This window comes from Gouania willdenowi, chromosome 7 (assembly GCF_900634775.1).
Source record: "Gouania willdenowi chromosome 7, fGouWil2.1, whole genome shotgun sequence".
NCBI classification, from domain to species: Eukaryota; Metazoa; Chordata; class Actinopteri; order Blenniiformes; family Gobiesocidae; genus Gouania; species Gouania willdenowi.
This window is the reverse complement of record NC_041050.1, coordinates 26,319,386-26,338,218: the sequence shown is the minus strand read 5'-3', so window position 1 is coordinate 26,338,218 and position 18,833 is coordinate 26,319,386. Positions and strand designations below refer to the sequence as shown.

The following is an 18,833-nucleotide window of genomic DNA, read 5'->3' as shown; positions in this document are numbered from 1 at the left end:
GGTTAGCATTAGCTCTTAACCCAGTCTATGTGTCGGTGGGTTAGCTTAGCATACTTAGCTTTCCAGTTCATAATCGTTGCTAGAGGTTCATCTCTGTCCCCGTGTTTGTGGAACTTTGGGTGGATCTGATGGAGGAACTTGAATCAGTTCCCTTTGTTGGATGGTTATCTGGTTTTAACCAAGTAACTGTCCATGATGTATCGCAGCACGGCAGCTTCAGGTAGCTGTGATGAGGACCTCACACAGACAGACGGCGGTGTGTGAAGGCGGCGGTGGCGGCGCATGTCAGAGCTTCCGTAAACAACGTTCCGCTCCAGAGAATAATAAGTTGACAACAAACAGGCAGTTTTGGCCCATGGAACACGGTTTTTTTGGGACATTCTTAGCTAAATTGAGGGACAAATGGTCCGTGGCCCTCGCTAATTTCTGACATGGGAATTTATCGTTTATATGACGAATTCTTACCGGTGAGAATGTTTTTGACGATAAATCATAAACGATAAAATATCGCACATTCCTAACAAGAGGTGATGAGTGGATGTGTTTTTTAATTTTGTTTCACATCTACCTGGGCTGCAGCTCTTTGTTTTTTAGACTGCTGCCAACTTGTTTGTAGTTTTATTTTAGCAAGTTTCAGTTGTACAGTTATAGTTGGGGACCTTTGTAATAATTGAATACCTTAGTTACAGTACAGCAACCAAATTAAACTATATCAGCTAAGTGAATTAATAAAAATGGCCTGTATGAAGGCTTTTTCAAATGAAAAAATTCTCTTGTGAAACCTGTGACCTGTTGACCTGCACAACTCAAAGAATCGGAATCGAGAATCGTTTAGAACAGGAATCCAAAATGAGAATCGGAATCAGAATCGTTAAAATCCAAACGATGCCCAACCGTAGCGAGAGAACAGATGTTTCTTTGTGGACGTGTCCTAAGAGTCTATTGGCCCAGCTTTGGGCTGCATTCGTGTGGTTGGAGTCGCCTACAAAACTGCAAATGCAGTCACAGAGGACATTTAAAATCCCAGCTTTCAAGATGTGAGAGGCAGAAGTGGCATGAAATTAGGTGGAGGCGGCCTGCACAAGCCCTTAGCTGTCCTTGTAACAACAGGTAAAGCACACATGCAGCTAAACAATCAATGAGCACCGAGCAGCCTACTTTAAAGGGTTTGACCAGACTTAGATGAATAAATATAGTGTGGTTGTTATGTTGCAAGAAATTCGAGAGGTTCCATATCGATGTAACCGTGTATAAATGGCTTCTCTGAAATTTTAGAGGCTTCCCACACCAAATTGAATTTGTTGTATTGTGAACAGTGTGGGAGAACTTTAGAACAGCTTATCCACAGCTACCCAACTAAATTATGACGCTACAGCTTTGTAATAACTACCACTTTGCAAAACTTTGTGTGAACAAACTGATCAGATGAAAATTAATCTTTGATAAAAGAATCCTCCATCCTGACTTTAGACTAAATACGCAAATGTACCTAACACTGTGACAAAAAGTATTTTAAGCAAAGAAAACAGCATCTTTATTTATTATTTATAAAAATAGATAACGAAGCTTGAAAACTTTTTCACTTCCAATACGATACCGATATTGCATTCAATCCTGGTTATTGGCCGGTATCAATCCGATATCAGCCCGGATCATAGGTACTTTTAGTATTTCTTTTGTAGTGTGGAATGTTAGAAAAGTATTGATCGAGTGATATTAATAGCAACAGTATTAGAAAAACTGACTCATTTATTATTAACCAATGGGTTACATACATTTTAACATTAAACTAGAGCTGCAACTAACAATTATTTTTGTTGCTGACTAGGAGTGTGGCGATATAGCGCAATATTTTTTTTCGCAGGATCAATCATCGGTATTGATTTAAGTATTGATTTAATTTTTTTTTTTTTTTTCAAAACCTTTTCTGCCTTTTCACGAAAATGTGCAGGTAGGTCTTCACAGAAATGTTGTCATTGTTTGTTGAAAGAACCAATATATTGTTTACTGGAATATTGGAACATAATGGTGTCACTGGTAAAGAAAGACCCTATTTTTTGTTTACAGAAAGCACTATTGGAGATCGTTATTCGTTTACATTGGTATGTTGACACTTATTTACAGAAATGTTGCACTAAAATAGTGTCACTGTTCATAGGACACTTTTTCAAATTATCATCTTTCAGCGATATAATAAAAATGGTATTTTTTCACATAATCTTTTTTTTGCCTTGTTATGTCATAGATCATCGTAGATTGATTTCTGACCAATATATCAATAATCGCAGTATCGCCATATCGTGAGATAATTGTTATCGTGAGCTACCCAGAGTTTCCCACCCCTATTGTCGACTAACCTCTCGTTTATTTTTTGATTGGTCGATTAGTCACAATTTTTTTTCCCAATTTTAAATAAGCACATATTTTGGACTGTCATTTTAAGGCCTGTTTCCCCTGTTGTATTCTGATGGCACATTTTACAGAAGAAAAAAAAGGTAAACAATAAAACATAAAACATGAATTTATAAAATAGTCGTTATAATTTCAACATAAAATATCACTGTGATCACAATAAAAACAAAAATTAAAAATTCTACAAACTCAAACTGCAAGTGGTCTTCTTGAATAAGTAATGATAAACAAAACACTTTGTAAAGTTGGTGTAAAGATGTAGCTAACCTGCATTGCAGGTTATGGAGGTAAACTGTTAAAGTGTGACAGCATGTTTTACAGAGAGGAATTAAAACATGTATTTGTAGTGGTTGTTATATTTAACACAAAATGAATATATTGAATATCACAAACTTAAAGTGTAAGTTGTCTTGAACAAAGTAGTAATAGTAAACAAAGAGTGTACATAAATAAGTAACTTTAAAAAGCTAGAGCCAACCTGCAGGTTAAGGAGGTAATGAGGTTTAAACCAATCAAAGAGTTCATTTTACTTAAATCAAGTCCATAAAATAAAAGAATACATAATAACGTCTTGTTTGATCCAAATCAGATAGTTGATAATAAATTAAAAAGGTTTACTGTTCAGAATAAACACTAGAATGAGCAGAAAAAACTTATTTCAAAGTGGGTATGTCACTAACTCACTGATGAGTGCAGTGATAAACATGCTTTCAGAGCTACACACAGACCTAATGAAACATTCATTAATACTTATTTGAATCACAGATTGTCGGCTAACAAACACATTTACATGTTATTAGAAATCAAAGATTGCGTAAATATCAGCGGTAGACATGTCACTCCTCTCTGGGTCCGTGTACAAACCAGGGCTCCACTGTGTGTCCGTGGATCTTCGTCGTCCTTTAATGACTCAGAGCTGAACTTCGGAGTTCACACTTCAAGTTTTTCACCGGTTTGTTTTTGGTGAAAAGTTCTGAAGCTTTAGAAACTTTAGGTTGTGTTAGGGCTGGGTGATTTTGCCTTAAAAAAATCAGATTTTTTAAAGAAAAATTTGAGTTTCGATTTGATTTTAGATTTTTTTTTCAATGCACTTAAAAATGACTGCAGACATCAGATATATTGTCAAAAGTGCAATTTAACTGCTGTGATTGTCCTCAAGACTTAAAATGCATAGAACAATCCCAATATAAAAAGTAAATGAGGTTCTGTCATTCAACAATTTCAAGCTTTAACCCAAATTTAAGCAAAAATGCAACAGCAGCTTCACAGTAGCTTAATTTTTATGATTAAGAAATCAGATAACTACATATTTTATAACATAACATCACAATTAAAAAATAATAAACTCTTCCCTTAGCATCTCAGCATAGTGCAAATAAAACATTAAACATACCTGTGGCGCACATATAGCCTACCCAAAGGGTAAACACAGTAAACAAAGGGCTCAAGGACGGAGAGCAAATAAGTCCCAAAATTTTTTTTTAAATTAATTCATTATTTCTTTTTTTAAACTCAAATTTGCAAAAATAAAAATAGTTTTCATCTACAAATTCAATAAATCCATTAAATCGATTTTTTTTTGCCCAGCCCTAGGTTGCATTAAGCTTCTTCGATATTTTCCTCTCTCCGCCATTCTTTGTTGTTTACTTGCACAAAGATAGTGGGGCAACACTAGACCCATCAACACTAGCACCAATGTAAAGTACTGCAGCAGAAAGAAAGCAGGAAGCGGCCGCAGGCTGGATTTTATTATTTATTTACAAGATTAAATGACAAGTCGACCCTATAAAATCTGCATCGACAAATTTTTGTAGTCAACACAATTATGTCGACTAATCATTGCAGCCTTCGTGGCAACACCTCTGAACATGGCTTGGCTGAACCTGCGTCATGCATGACATCAGGCCATAATCACTGGTTATGAAAAGTATACTCTACTGGGCTTGTAATCATATAGTAGGTATGTAATATAAGCTTGACACAGTTACTGACTGACATACAGCTGGAAACAGTATATAGTGAATGGACCTTGATATAGTCATTAACAACTATTACTACTTAAATTACAAAATTTTGATTTACACTGCTATGATTTCCTAATTGTAAAAGAAAGCAGTTCAAGCCCCTATACATGTAGGGACTCTAATTTAATGTCACTCCAGAAAATGGATGGAAAACCCACATTCTGAAATGAAAAAAGCCTTCTAATCTGAACTGTTTGTTTTGAGACAATATCACACATTTGCTCAGTATTATTCCCCAGAAAACAAGTGAAAGAATGTCGAGAAAGGGTAACAAACAGACAGACGTCACATATTGTTTATAATGTGTGTATTAGGCCCACTGCTGCAGCATAAAAATATGAAAATAATAATAGTTCACTTAATTAGCCATAAGTAGGGAAACAAAAATCAAATGTGTGAACTGACGCGGAGGTAACACAACAATGGGAAAACTAGAAAAGAAATTAAAGCTTGTAATCAAAGTCTTACTATGGGTAGATACTGAGGGTGTCCCGATCCGATATTAGCCTGAAAACGAATATCGAATTCAAATTCCCGGATTTTCCGATTTTTTTTTCTAAATTTATTTTTTTTTTAATTGTAGAATACTGTAGATATTATGTTGAAGGTTAAAATGTTTGTAACCAATCTGTTAATAATAAATGGGTCAGTTTTTCTCATACCTACTGTTGCAGACTATTATTCTCTGTTTGAGTGACATCACTTGATCAAGCCTTTTCTAACTTTCCACACTACAAAGTAAGAAATTATAATTTTTTCATTAAAAAAAAAAAAAAATCATGTATGATTCATGCTGATATCAGATCATATCAGTATTGGCCGATATGCAAGGCTGCAATATAGGTATCATATCGGAAATTAAAAAGTTGTATAGGTACCATTTAAATAAATGCATTTATGTCATTTTGATTGAAAACTGACATCACTTTTCCAATTCATGTGTATCAGGTAAGTCATTATAGTTAACTGTGATTACATTTTAACTTGTCAAAATTAAATTTCAGGTATTGAAAACTGGATTAATATAAATACAGTATCTGTAATGGAGGAGTTTTGACTCAGCATATATAGTAGATAGCTTTACCTTTTATTCTGCCTATCAAAATCTAATTACAGATATGTAAAATGTGTGGACGTAGCCAATACAGATAAATGGGAAAGATAATGTCATGTTGCCTGTGCAGAATGGTGTGGTGGTAATGTGAAAGGACAATTGTAGATAGAATTAATGATGTGGATATCTGCAATGTTCATTTTCACTTGGCAAAATTCTTATAAACATATCTCCAACAAATATGCAGGATACGCTTCACTCACAGCTTGTAGTGTTAAATCACCATCTCTGCATTTGAAGTTTCCTGGTGGCCACATTACCTCATTATATCACTGTATAAACACCTTTAATTGTTTCATTTTCTATTCTGGAAAGGTTTAACAACTCCTAATAATGTACAAAGATTATGTATCATATATGTGTTTTATGTGATTTATGGTGCATGTGGTGTTTTCTTGTAAATTGTACATTTAAAAAAAAAATAAAAGGTGTAGATTTGTGGGTAAAAAAGAAGTTTAAACGACCAAGGTGGCAGTTCATTACGATTATTGTTACTTTGTAGTTTGTGAAGATCTAGTTTTACTACTACTGGTTAAAAGAACCCAACCAAAATGTATTTCACATTGATTGACATTGATGTAGGCTACATAAATAAAAAAGTTCAATAGTAGGTAATAGAGCATTTACCTGCAAGTTAATCATAGAAATGCGTGTGATTATACCATCATCTACAATTATGTCAAGAAAATGTGCACCAGTAATACAGCTTAAATAATAATAAAAAAAAATCTTCATTTATAATCTCTCTATGAAAGCAAGGAATCTCTGTCTGTCTGTGTTCCTCAAATATCTCCGCGGATCAGGACCAGACTGACCTGAGAAATTCAACATGGCTGCTGCTTGGTTCGAGGGTGTGCGACGTCGGATTTGTTTGGACTGCAATGATACCGTTAATAAGATATTTTGTAAAACATTGATGAAACAAATTATTAATGGTATCAGGGATGGGTGATATGAACTAAAAAATTATCCCGATAATTTCTGGTATTTATCACGATAACGATAAACATTACGATAAATAAAAAACTATAAATAAATAAAACAATTCCCAACTTAAAGTGTAAACAGGTTCCTTACAAACACAAATAAATCTTAATACATCAACAATAGACACATTGAAAAAGGCTACAATAGCTGCTGACTCAGAGTTCATGGGCTGATATTTTATGGAATATATTAGTGCATGTGGATTACTATTAGTGTTATTGTTTGTAATTAATTTATTTATTTCTTCACTTAAAATGAAATGATTTTCTAAAAAAAGCACATGAAAAGCAAAAATAACTCCAGTGTTTTTACTGTTGCTGAATCTTGGTTCATTCATCTTATGAGTAGGGCTGGGCGATATATCGAATATACTCGATATATCGCAGCTTGTAGTCTGTGCGGTGTTGAAAATGACCATACCGTTAAACTCGCGGACTTTTTTTTTTTTTTTTGAAATGTCATCTTAATGACAACATGCACAAAAGGGCACTATTTGTTTTAAAATATTGTAGTGGCATTATGTACAAAAAGTGCACTTTAATTTTGTGTTTTGAAATGCCATGTGAGTTGCATCCTGCACTAATGTCTTGTTTTGAAATGTCTCTGTGACAATTTTGCACAGAACGTGCACTTTCTGTTGACAATTTTATGTTTGAGCCACTCACTGTTTAATAAATACAGTTATGTCAACTTTGACTTAGTTGTGATAGCCCCTTTTTTGCATGAAAGTTTAAAATTGGCATATATTAATGCAGTATGATCAAGAATGTTTTAATGTAGACATATAGAATCATCATACTGGTGTGATTTTGTGCATCAAAGTGTTAATTCAAGGGTAATGCAAAATATCGAGATATATATCCTGTATCGTGACATGGCCTAAAAATATCGCGGTATTTATAAAAGGCCATATCGCCCAGCCCTACTTATGAGTTACATAAAGTTATGGTTAATAAATAACTCTGATTTCCTATAATTAAACCAGATCAAGAAGATGATTTCATCATTCAGTATATTTTGGTGTAATAATCTCAATAGTTACATTAGTCTAATGGGACAGCTTTGTCTGTGAACACGTGAAATATAATTTAAAAAAATATTGCGTTTCACAAGTTTAAACAAATGAATAGTAACATTAATATTTACTAGTACAGTGCCTGTCGGAAGTATGCATTCATGTGGGCGCATAAGTATAGTTGTTAATTATGGCCAAATGAGTCTGTGTACAAAGATGTGTACATACTCTGTACTCTGTAGTGTTACAAAAGGGGTTTATTTGCGGGTGTATAATTATTGTTTTTGTTGCCATTGTGGTGTGATTCTGGAATCATTTTGTGTATTTTTGTATCTTTTTTGGTGTAGTTTTGTGCATTGTTGTCATTTTGTGTATTAGGTATGTAGTTTTGTGTATTTTGAGTCATTTTCATATTTTTGTTGTTGTTTGGTGTATTTTTCTGTAATGTATGTTTTTTGGAGTAATTTTGTGTTTTTGGAGCCTTTTTGTATATTTTTATGCATTTCTGTTGTCATTGTGTGTACTTTTTGTATATTGTTTAGTTTGTAGTTTTATTTTACTCATTTAGTACATTTTTATTATAAATACTGTGTGTGTGTGTGTGTGTGTGTCAGCCATCTCCTCCGTGCGTTATCTATCACACGCGCGGGCGTGCGTCTTGCACATAATCCTTCGCAGGTTGTTAAGAGAGACACGGTAACTACGGTAGCCAGTTAAGTCAACTATTCATCAGCATGCATGGCTATGCTGTACAACCCCTCGACTAACAGAGAAAGTTTATCACACCAGTGCCACCACTGGATAAGTTTGTGCAGAGCCCTGATGATAATAAATATGTTCATAGGGATATAATATTAATAGTGAAAGTAGTAATAAAAGTAATGTTGTAATGATATTAATGGTAATATTTGCAATAACAAAATAATATAATGCACTAAAAACAATATTATAATAAAATGGTAATATAATGATAATATAGCAATGCTAATAATACAATGAGCACACTAGTAACTATGATAAAAAAATATTAATAATGAAAGAATATAAAGGTAATTATAAGAATAGCAATAACTTTAATACAATAGTAGTATAATTATACAATAACAAAATACTATAATGAAAATCCAGTAACAATAATACAATAAAAACAATAACAAAATAATAAGGTAATAGCAATAATAATAATACAATGAGAACATCAGTAACTATAATATAAAAGAATACAAAAAAAGAATAATGTAAGAATAGCAATAACAATAATACGGTAGTAGTACGATTAGACAGAGATAATATAATACTGTGTGTGTGTGTGCCTCCATCTCCTCCGTGCGTTCTCTCACACGTGCGCGCGCGTCATGCACATAATTCGTCAGGTTATTGAAAAATTAAAAAAAAAAAAGAGAGAGAGACCCAAAAATACCACAAAAAATAAACGTTTTGCAACACCAAAGTCACAACTCTCTCTCAACGGCTCTGTGTGCGTTCACCATGTACATCCCGATGTAGTGCACGCACGCACACACATCAGCCGTGTATGTGTGTGTGTGTGTGTGTGTGTGTGTGTGTGTTTACATTGTAGCTGCTGGCATCTTTCTTAGCACATAGATGAATATAAGAAGAAACACTCACCGTTGCGCAAAACAAACAATAATCATAGTGGACCAATCCGCTCACAAAAACGTTGCATTCCTCTGTCTGAATAAGCAGATAGTTTGTGATAAGGTCGGCTAACGACCGTCAGCACAGCTGCCGCCCACAGTCATGGAGACGAAGGAGGAAGTGAAGTCTGTGACCGGAGATTTAAAGGAAGTTTGGAATCACGGGAATATTATTAAATAACCATGAAATATTAACTTAAATGACTTTTAGAGGTACAAAAACATTTTTAATATTGACCTTTTTTTTTTAACCCAAAGAAACTGCAACACAGTGACGTCATGAACCCGGAACTGGAAGTAGTGCGCTCAATACCACCAATACCAAGGGAGCCGTAATCTTAAAATTAACGTTTTGACCGTTTTGCTTCACCAAATTACTCCAAAATAACAGATGCACACACTTGGGGTATTTGGAAGCCGTCGACTAAGTTTCAGGTCGAACTCACACCACGTCGGGGAGATATTTGCTCCACACACACAGACGTTCCTTGCTTTTATAGGTAGATGCTAACATTTATTTCACACAACGTGTAATATGTTCGCTTTTATCCTTCCATACAAGTGTTAAATCTGACCATAAACAAGTTGGTGGCTCTCTGTGGCTTGGTCTATTCCATATATAGAGTAGTTAGCACTAGCTATTAGCCCAGTGTGCTGTGTGTTAGCTTAGCATAGTTAGCTTTAGTTGAGTTTCCAGTTCATAATCGTTGCTACAGGTTCATCTCTGTCCCCGTGTTTATGGAACTTTGGACCTGACGGAGGAAATTGGATTGGTTCACTTTGTTGGATGGTTATCTGGCTTTACCCAAGTAGCAGTCCATGTTGTATCGCAGCACAACAGCTTCAGGTAGCTCAGACAAGCACCGCTGTGTGTGTGTGTGTGTGTGTGTGTGTGCAGGCTGAGGGTGGGAGGGGTGGTGCACATCGGAGGCTTCGCTCCCGTAAACAACGCTCCGCTCGAGAGAATAAGTTAACAACATACAGGGGCAGTCCCCAAAAAACCTTTTTGGGGACATTCTTGGCTAAATTGAGGGACAAATAGCCCGTGGCCCTCGCTAATTTCCGACATGGGCATTTATCGTTTATGGGGCGGCAGTAGCTCAGTCCGTAGAGATATAGGTTGGAAACCGGAGGGTGGCCGGTTCAAGTCCCAATGTGGACCAAAAATACGGTAGCTGGAGAGGTGCCAGGGCACTTCTCGAGCACTGTCGAGGTGCCCTTGAGCAAGGCACCGAACCCTAATGGTGCGCTCCCTTCATTGTAAAAGCAGCCCCTACATCTCTCCATGAATGCATGTCCACAGGTCCTGTTTGTGCATGTGTGTGATTCGGGCCTATGTGTGTGAGAAGCATGTCCCTAAAAATAACAGAGTGCAATGTAATTTCCCTTCAGGGATTAGTAAAGTAATTCAAATAAACGATGATGAGGTCATCAGTCCTACCTCCACAGTGATGATGTCATCAGTCCTACCTCTACAGTGATAAGTCATCAGTCCTCACAGTGATAAGTCATCAGTCCTACCTCCATAGTGATGACATCCCACCTTCAAACACAACCTAATTTGTCCATCCATGAAAAAGCTACTTACCCTCACAATACATACTTTGTGGGCACTGCACTAATTATTAGATAATTAGTCATAATTATGAGACATACTGTAATAATGAGCTAGTAAGTTATGATAATGAGCTAATAAGTCATAATAAGTTACTAAGTTCTAATTAAGAGATTCTTAGTCATAATGAGATAGTAATGTGTATAAAATAGTAAGCAGGGCTCGAGACTGTGACCAAATTCTTTCAGCGTGTGTGAGTGGTGCGTAGAGTGACCTTATTTTGAAAACTGGTAAAGGCTGTTTTATGCACAATGCATTCACGAGGTCCACGCGACTCCGTGCATACAAATGACGTAATTTTTGAAGCCTTGAGGCGTCTGGGCATGCGTAGCAACAGAGCGCATCTGGGCCGCACTTCTCGGACCTGGAGAGCGTAGAATTCATCCAACCAAATTTAGTTTTTCAAAAATATTGGAAAAAATTCAAACATTTTGCAAATATATCTTGAGTCACTGTCAATCTCTACTTCACACTTCACAAAAAAAATTCTGTGCTGGTGCGACCAATTGATAAAAGTTGGTCGCACCAGTGCCACCACTGGGAAAGTGTGTGTAGAGCCCTGGTAAGTCATGTTTATAGGATACTAAGTCGTAATAATAATTTACAAAGCCATAATTATGACAATCATAATTTTGAGATACTAACTCATGATAATGAGTTATAACTTAAAAAGATACAATGCCATAATAATGTTATAAGGAGTTACTAAGTCATAATTAAGAGATGCTAGTCAATTATGAGATACTAACTCATAATTATGAGATAGTCATGTTTATCAGATACTAAATCATAACAATTAGTGACTAAGTCACAATTATGAGATACTGGGTCATAATAATGTGATACTAAGTCATGTTTAAAATACAGTTAGTTATAATGAGATAATAAGTCCTCATTTTGAGGTACTAATGTATGATAATGAGTTATTAACCCACGGTAATGAGTTACTAACTCAATGAGATACTAAGTCCTAATTAAGAGATACTGAGTCATAATTAGATCCCAAGTAATAATATTGTGATACTAAGTCATAATTAAAATATACATAGCCATACTGAGATACTAAGTCCTAATTTTGAAGTACTAATTTATGATAATGAGTTACTAACCCATGGTAATGAGTTACAACCAAATGAGACAAGTCATAATTATGAGATACTTAGTCATATTTATAAGATACTAAGTTATAATTAAGAGATAGTCAGAATTATGAGATACTTGGTCATAACTATAACTATGCGATAGTCAATAATCAGATACTAAAGCATAACAATTAGTTACTAAGTCATAATAATGAGAGTGAGTCATAATAATGAGATCCCAAGTCATAATAATGAGATACTAAGTCATAATTTTTAAGTGCTAATTTATGATAATGAGTTACTAACTCATAGTAGTGAGTTACAACTCAATGAGATAGTAAGTCATAATAATATAATACAATCTCATAATTATGACTTAGTATCACATAATTGTGACTTAAATCTGTATTACATATTTTACTCTTCCTAGTTTTTATTAAATGGCGGAAATGGGCTTCCAGCCTATAAAATGGTGACATAATGATGATATTAATATAAATATGATCATACAGAGGTTAATAGTGTATTTACTGATCAACATACACAGGATGACAGACAAAAATACGTGGTTTAGTGTTATATCACTCGCACACATAAATTAAGTGATTCCTTAAAGTACATTGACTTTATATTTCACTTGTAGATTTTTTTTAAAAAAACGTTGGGAGCCGAGGCACAAACGTCTGACGCGTTCTGCCAGTGTTTGCGTCTCTGATCGGACTGTGTACCGGAGGTGGCCTGTCCTCGCCTCGACGCCATGTAACGCTATCGCTTGTAAACCAATTCCGTGAACGCTGAGCATCAGCGTGTGACGGCGTTGTGTGACAAGCGATAGCATATTAACCATCTAACCACCACACATCATCACAACAAGCGCTACAAAGCAACCAGGTCTGCCTGTTGAATGTAAAACTTCCATCTTGATCTGAACAAACGTCAGGTGATAGGACAGAGGCCCACGCACAGGGATATGATCTACAGGGAAACACTCACCGATGTGGGTGTCCGTCTGACCGAGAGGTCCAGGCACCTGTACGCTGATCTGTCGCTCCGGTTGTGGGATGCATTTGAGGCAGAAAGAGTGCAAACAGGGTAGAAGTTTAGGCTCACAGTCCCGGCTCTGTAGGCTCTGTTTACACACTGCGCACGTATCCAGCAGGTTGATTGGAGCGGGGACCGGCGTGGCCGTTGGAGCAGTTGATGGAGGAGACATTTCGGGTTGGATTCCGCCAACAGTGGCCTCCCCGTTAGTGGAGGCTTCGGTGGCCACCGGCTCCGTGCTCTCACTGCTTGTCTCAACCGGGCTTGCGGTGGTGCTGGCGCTGCCATTCCCTTCCGTGACCGCACTAGCAGCTCCGTCGCTGCCATCACCGCTCCCGCTAACGTCCGTTCCTTCACCGCTGGGTGTTGGTGTCTCGCTAATGGTGTCATTAGGCTCTGTTTCACCCTCTTCCTTTGTTTTCCTCTCTAAATCTACTTTGGCGTCCTCTGTCTTTGCTTTTGGCTGCTCATTTACTTCTGTTGGAAGTACAGGGTCTGAATTAACAGACGTTTCCATATCCTCATCGCCTTTGTTATCCGCCATCTTCCTCCCTCTCAGGAGCCACAGCACGTACTGCGTAACTTCTCGAACCAGTAGTACGTACGTGACGTCCTGACGTCAGAGCCGATCCACTCAACAGGAAGACATATACTATAAATTTATTTATTTACCTCTTAATCAAAACCTGAAAAGTAACCCAAACATATGTATTAACAAAATGATAATTGTGATTTAGGCATGATATTAAGTGTATAAAGAAAGAAACAGAGAGAGGGAGAGAGATAATTTGACTGAATTGAGCACAGGTGGATCCCCTTTGGACCTGAACTCCAAATTACATTAATTTGCCATGCTAGGTATTTAACCCCAGTTCACTCAACCATCCTACATTTTAAAAAGCCTCATGAGTTAAACCCAAACAATACACATGATAAAGTACTAAGATCATACATCACACATATTTAGCACGGTTTATTTCTGCTAAACATGATCGCAAGCTGCTTTGTGATGAATGTGTTCTATTGCAATCTTAGGTTACTAAAATATTTGTTTTGATTCTTCTTCTTTTTTAAATTATCAACAAACAAAGGAGTTATTCAGCACCGAAAAGAAAATAGTGTCTCAGAATCATTCCACAAAGAAACAAATGAATGTGACGGATGGTCTCCTATATCAGGGTTTCTGAAATGGGGGTACCTGTAACCCTAGGGGGTACGCGATGGCACTACAGGGGGTACTTGAGAGAGGGCGAAAGAAAAAATTAACAAATGAAAGCATTAAAAATATGGGGTTTTATATTGTTTATTTTTTAGGAAAAAGTGATAATCACACTAAACATTACCAGCAACTCACAAAACGACAACAAAAACACACAAAATAAGAGAAAAATATACTGACTAATGAAAAAACAGACAATCAACAACAAAATACACAAAATGACAACAAAAACACACACACGAAAAGAGAAAAAAATACTTACTATTACCAGCAATGCGCAAAACAACAAAAAAGACACACTAAATGAGAGAAAAATACACAATATCACTACAAAAATAACAGCGAAACATCAAAAAAAAAAAAAAAAAACACAATAGAAAGAACAACAACAAAATACAAAAAATGAAACCAAAAAGACACAAAAATTATGGTAGAAATAATCTTGATTAGAACATGAACTCAAAATACCAAGGACAGTCTTGTTTCCACATCAGGAGGAAGATGACCATACATGATTGAAAACTGTAGAAATAAATATATTCAGAAGGCACTAAATACTGATTCATTCCACCTACTTACAAAATGAGATTCTTTAAAATGTGTTTTATCACTCATTCATTCCATCAATTATGCTCTATAGTAGTTTTTTTTTTTAAAGAAGTCGCAGTGAAATGTAGTAGTTGGACATAAGGGGGTACTTGCATTTCAAAGTATAGAGAAAGGAGTATTTGAGCCTAAAAAGGTTGAGAACCACTGTCCTATAGGTAGATCTACTCCCAAACCAGTTTTAGGGTACCAATTTGCTTTTTAACTGTCAGTGATGTGACAGGACTCTGATGGATGCTACAAGACACGATGCTCATGGCTGAATGATGGAATTCAGGTGTAGAAAACTGATGTGCTTGTTGAGAGAAATAAACCCTTTGGGATCAGGCAATTGTGACACATCGCAGCCCCATAAGTGCCAACTCAGCTCACCCTGGGACCTGATCCTAGTATAGAATTTAGGTCACAGATGTAAACATGTTCCCCAGCCTTTGACTGCTTGTTTTCTTCTCACAATGCTGTTATCAAATCCCCATTCATATGCTCTGAGATAATACCACAGGTTATTGAATATTTAATTGATCAGACCAACTCCCACCATTGTTAGTGGTTTCAGTAGCGAACAAAAGTCAGTGGTAGACAGTATTTAGACACAAACCAAAATTATCTAACAAAAGATAGCTAGATTGACGCAGTTCGTAATTGACCGCACTTCATGAAATTTGACTCAGTTACATCAGGTTAGTTTTCCAAATACCCAACCCAGTTTCATCCAGATTGCACATTCCATCGCAGTTGCGCATTCCATCGCAATTTTTCCAAGAAAAGGGGTTTGCCCATTCATTTGGACATAATGCATGGTTATTCATGGGTATTTACATTTCTAATGAGCTTTTATAGCAGCAGTTCTTAACCTGGGTTCGTTGAGTTATTCCCAGGGGTTCGATGGGGATCAAGACACACTGTAAAAATGTGTTGCAGAAAATAAATAACAATATATGATAATATATGAATTATGATAAGAATGTTAGATTTTTTTAAAAATATATATATATATTTATTAAAAAATTGGTTCAGGCTCATGAGTGTGTTTTAATAAAAATATATTCCTTTGACCGTGGCTCAGGTGGTAGTGGGTCGTCTTCTGTTCGAGAGGTTGGGGGTTCGATCCCAGTACCTGACTATGTGTCCTTGGGCAAGACACTGAACCCTAAGTTGCTCCCAGTGGTCGACTAGCACCTTGCATGGCAGTCCTGTCCCACTGGTGTGTGAATGTGAGAGTGATTGGGTGAATGAGCTGATATGTAAAGCGCTTTGAGACTGCTTCAGTGTGGTGATAAAGCGCTATAAAAAATCAAGTCCATTTGTTTTGGAAATATCATATTTTATTTTTGCAATTACGAAGGGTTCAGTGAATGTGCCGATGAAGCTTGCAAGGTTCAGTACCTCCAAAAAAGTGTGAATGATCATGGGACCATGATCAGGATCAGTGACCCAGATAACTGCCAATATCTGGCAAAGAGGAGATTTGGTGCTTGGTGGGGGTTTGAAACCTCTGAGTGCTCTCGCTTTCAATCATTTGAGCAGCTACAGTGTGTCTGTTAAACCAGACAGGCCAGATTGTGCTTGTCCTTTGCGTCAACGAGCTGAAATGGACAGTTTTTCTTCCTTAAAACTGATGAATACTTAATCACTGCAGACTAGGGACAGCTCGCAGAAGCTCCAGTTTTACAGAAGCTCTGTGTGTGGCAGATGGATGTTCAAAACAAATTGGTCATAATAACCAAACGTTTAAATCAATATACACCAGTACAGTTATTTCAAAGAGAAACATGGGCCCAAATAAGGCATACCTACTACCAATGGCAAATTATTCAACATTTAAAAAGAAAAAGAAAAAAAAAAAAAAATGTAATATGAGATTTGAGAACTTTTTTCATACTTTAGACTTCTGCTATTGTTTAAAGGTACATTTGCAGCTCACTCTGTGGGAAACACTGCACACAACCATTTTTTTTTCAACCTTTAAAACATAAGCTTCAGAATCAAAAAGTTCATTTTCTCTCTAACTGATCTTATTCCTAAGAGTGCTAATGCATTAGACATGGAGAGATTTATTATTTTTATTTATTTATTCAGTTTATTTCCGACATGGTTACATTCACTTTTTTTTTTTTTTTTTTTTTTTTTTCTTTTTTTGTACATGCCGAAAAAGGAGACGAGAGAAGCAGTTTGCTTATCTGGGTCCCATCCCCTGTTTTACCATCGCAAATTTACATGGGTTTACATGTCTCTCTGGTCAAACATTCTTGATTTCTTCTGAACGTCCATCTGTAGTCAGTGTTGTCCTCTCTATCTTTGTTTGTGTTGGCCTTGTTCCCTGCCAGACGTTGTTAGCATTCCTCCAGTTCAAGAATAGTTCCTCTTTCGAAGGTGTTTGGAAGGTTTTTCCCTTTTCATCCACAATGTCACCTTGTTTTGTCTCTACATCAAGGGTAATCCAGCTGTTGTTAGTTCCATTGGCAGTGTTGTATCCTCCACTGTCTGATGATGGGATCAGAGCCAACTTGTATAAACACATCACTACATCCCAGTTCACAAGCAAGGCAGTATTTTAATGTAATATATCTTAGTTCATAAGCGTGTTTCTAACTGCTGTTGTTAGTTTTATTGGCAGTGTTGTATTTTCCTCTGTTAGATTTAACTTGTATAAACACATTATTATATCCCAGCTCATAAGCAAGGCAGTAATTTCATTGTATAAAAAAAAAATCGTGTTTCTAACTGCACATATGACAATAAACACTTTGAATTTAAATTTAATGTAATCCTTAATCACCCCACCACCTAGCAATTGAAATGAATAAATGACAGACCTTTTTTACTCTTGGTTTCACATTTAAATCGGTCTCCGTAAAATAATCACAGTCTGAGTTTTGTTTCCAGTGTTTATATAGATCTGGGTCCATATCCATGATTACCATCAGTAGTGTTGTTGTTTAGGTGGATCCTTCGTATTTTCCCAAATTGTCCATCGTTTTGATAAGAACTGGTTTTCCGTCCTCTTCTTCCAGGATGTAAATCCTGCAGTTTTTTGACCAAGTCTTCAGAATCTTTCCTTCTTTTTTTATTTGGCGTGCTTTCCATGCAATGCTTGCATTTTGTTTCGTCAGGTTTTCATTGATGTACACCTTCGTTCCCTTGAGTTTATTTCTTTGCTTGAGTATTTCTCCTTTGAATTTTATATTCGTGAAGGTTATTTTTACAGCTCTGGTATCATTTCTCTTTGGCAGGAGATGGCAGGAGTTGATGTTGTCAGGGTTCAGGACAATGTCCTTCGACTTCAGGAAGTCAATGACCTGTTGTTCAATCGATTTTGTTTCTTCGTCACTCCTGGGTTTTATCTTTAGGCCTGTGATGATGACATCTTTCTCTCTTTCCTTTTGTTCCAGCTGTTCCACCCTCGCGTTCAACAATTTTATCTCTTCAGCATTTCTTTCATTCTTTTCTTTCAGTACCTTTGTTTCGCTTTGTAGTCTTTCCAGTGAGTTTTCCAGCGTCTTTTCCAACGACTTTATCTCGGCAGATAGGTTTTGTAGACCCTCGCGTATCATCTCCTTGACCTCTTCCAAACCCGAATTGGGTTCTGAAGGGCCTCCCTGCGGTTTTTTCACCATTTTCCTTCAGTCTTGGGCCCAGTTTTTCAGGCTGTTCAGATAATGTTCTTTCTCAACAAAGGACTGTACAGGAACCACATGGGGATGCATAGCTCAGATGTTATTGTAAAGGACCTAGAACTGCTCAGAAAATAAGGCTGAACCTGCAGTTAGAGATTGATAAATCAATACCAAGTTGCTCTTATCTATATCATTTAGTTTCTTTGCATGTTTTGAAAACCAATGCAAGCTTTCTAATATTGCCACAATAGTAAACAGCAGCTGAGGTTACATTTTAAATACAAACATAATAGCGTTCCTAATACGTTGTTCTTTTCTCTTTTTTCATTTATCCTCCAAGATGCTGCACCAATATAGTAGGTCTGACATTGGCACTTTTGGTTTAATTTTGTGTGGGCCCCAAAATAAATGCACAAAATTGCTCGAAAAACAAACCAAAAACA

General features: G+C 36.4%; 1 protein-coding gene across 6 annotated transcripts in view; it reads right to left on the bottom strand.

The window, feature by feature from the left end:
* Positions 1–13,552, bottom strand: part of trim33 (tripartite motif containing 33) — a 53,189-nt gene extending 39,637 nt beyond the window's left edge. For all 6 annotated transcript variants that reach the window (XM_028452424.1, XM_028452426.1, XM_028452427.1 and 3 more), the window contains exon 1: positions 12,901–13,552. In XM_028452424.1, coding sequence (XP_028308225.1) covers positions 12,901–13,492 — 592 coding nt within the window. In that variant the 5' untranslated portion in view covers positions 13,493–13,552. The remainder of the gene's footprint in view (positions 1–12,900) is intronic.
* Between the last annotated feature and the right edge of the window lie 5,281 nt (positions 13,553–18,833).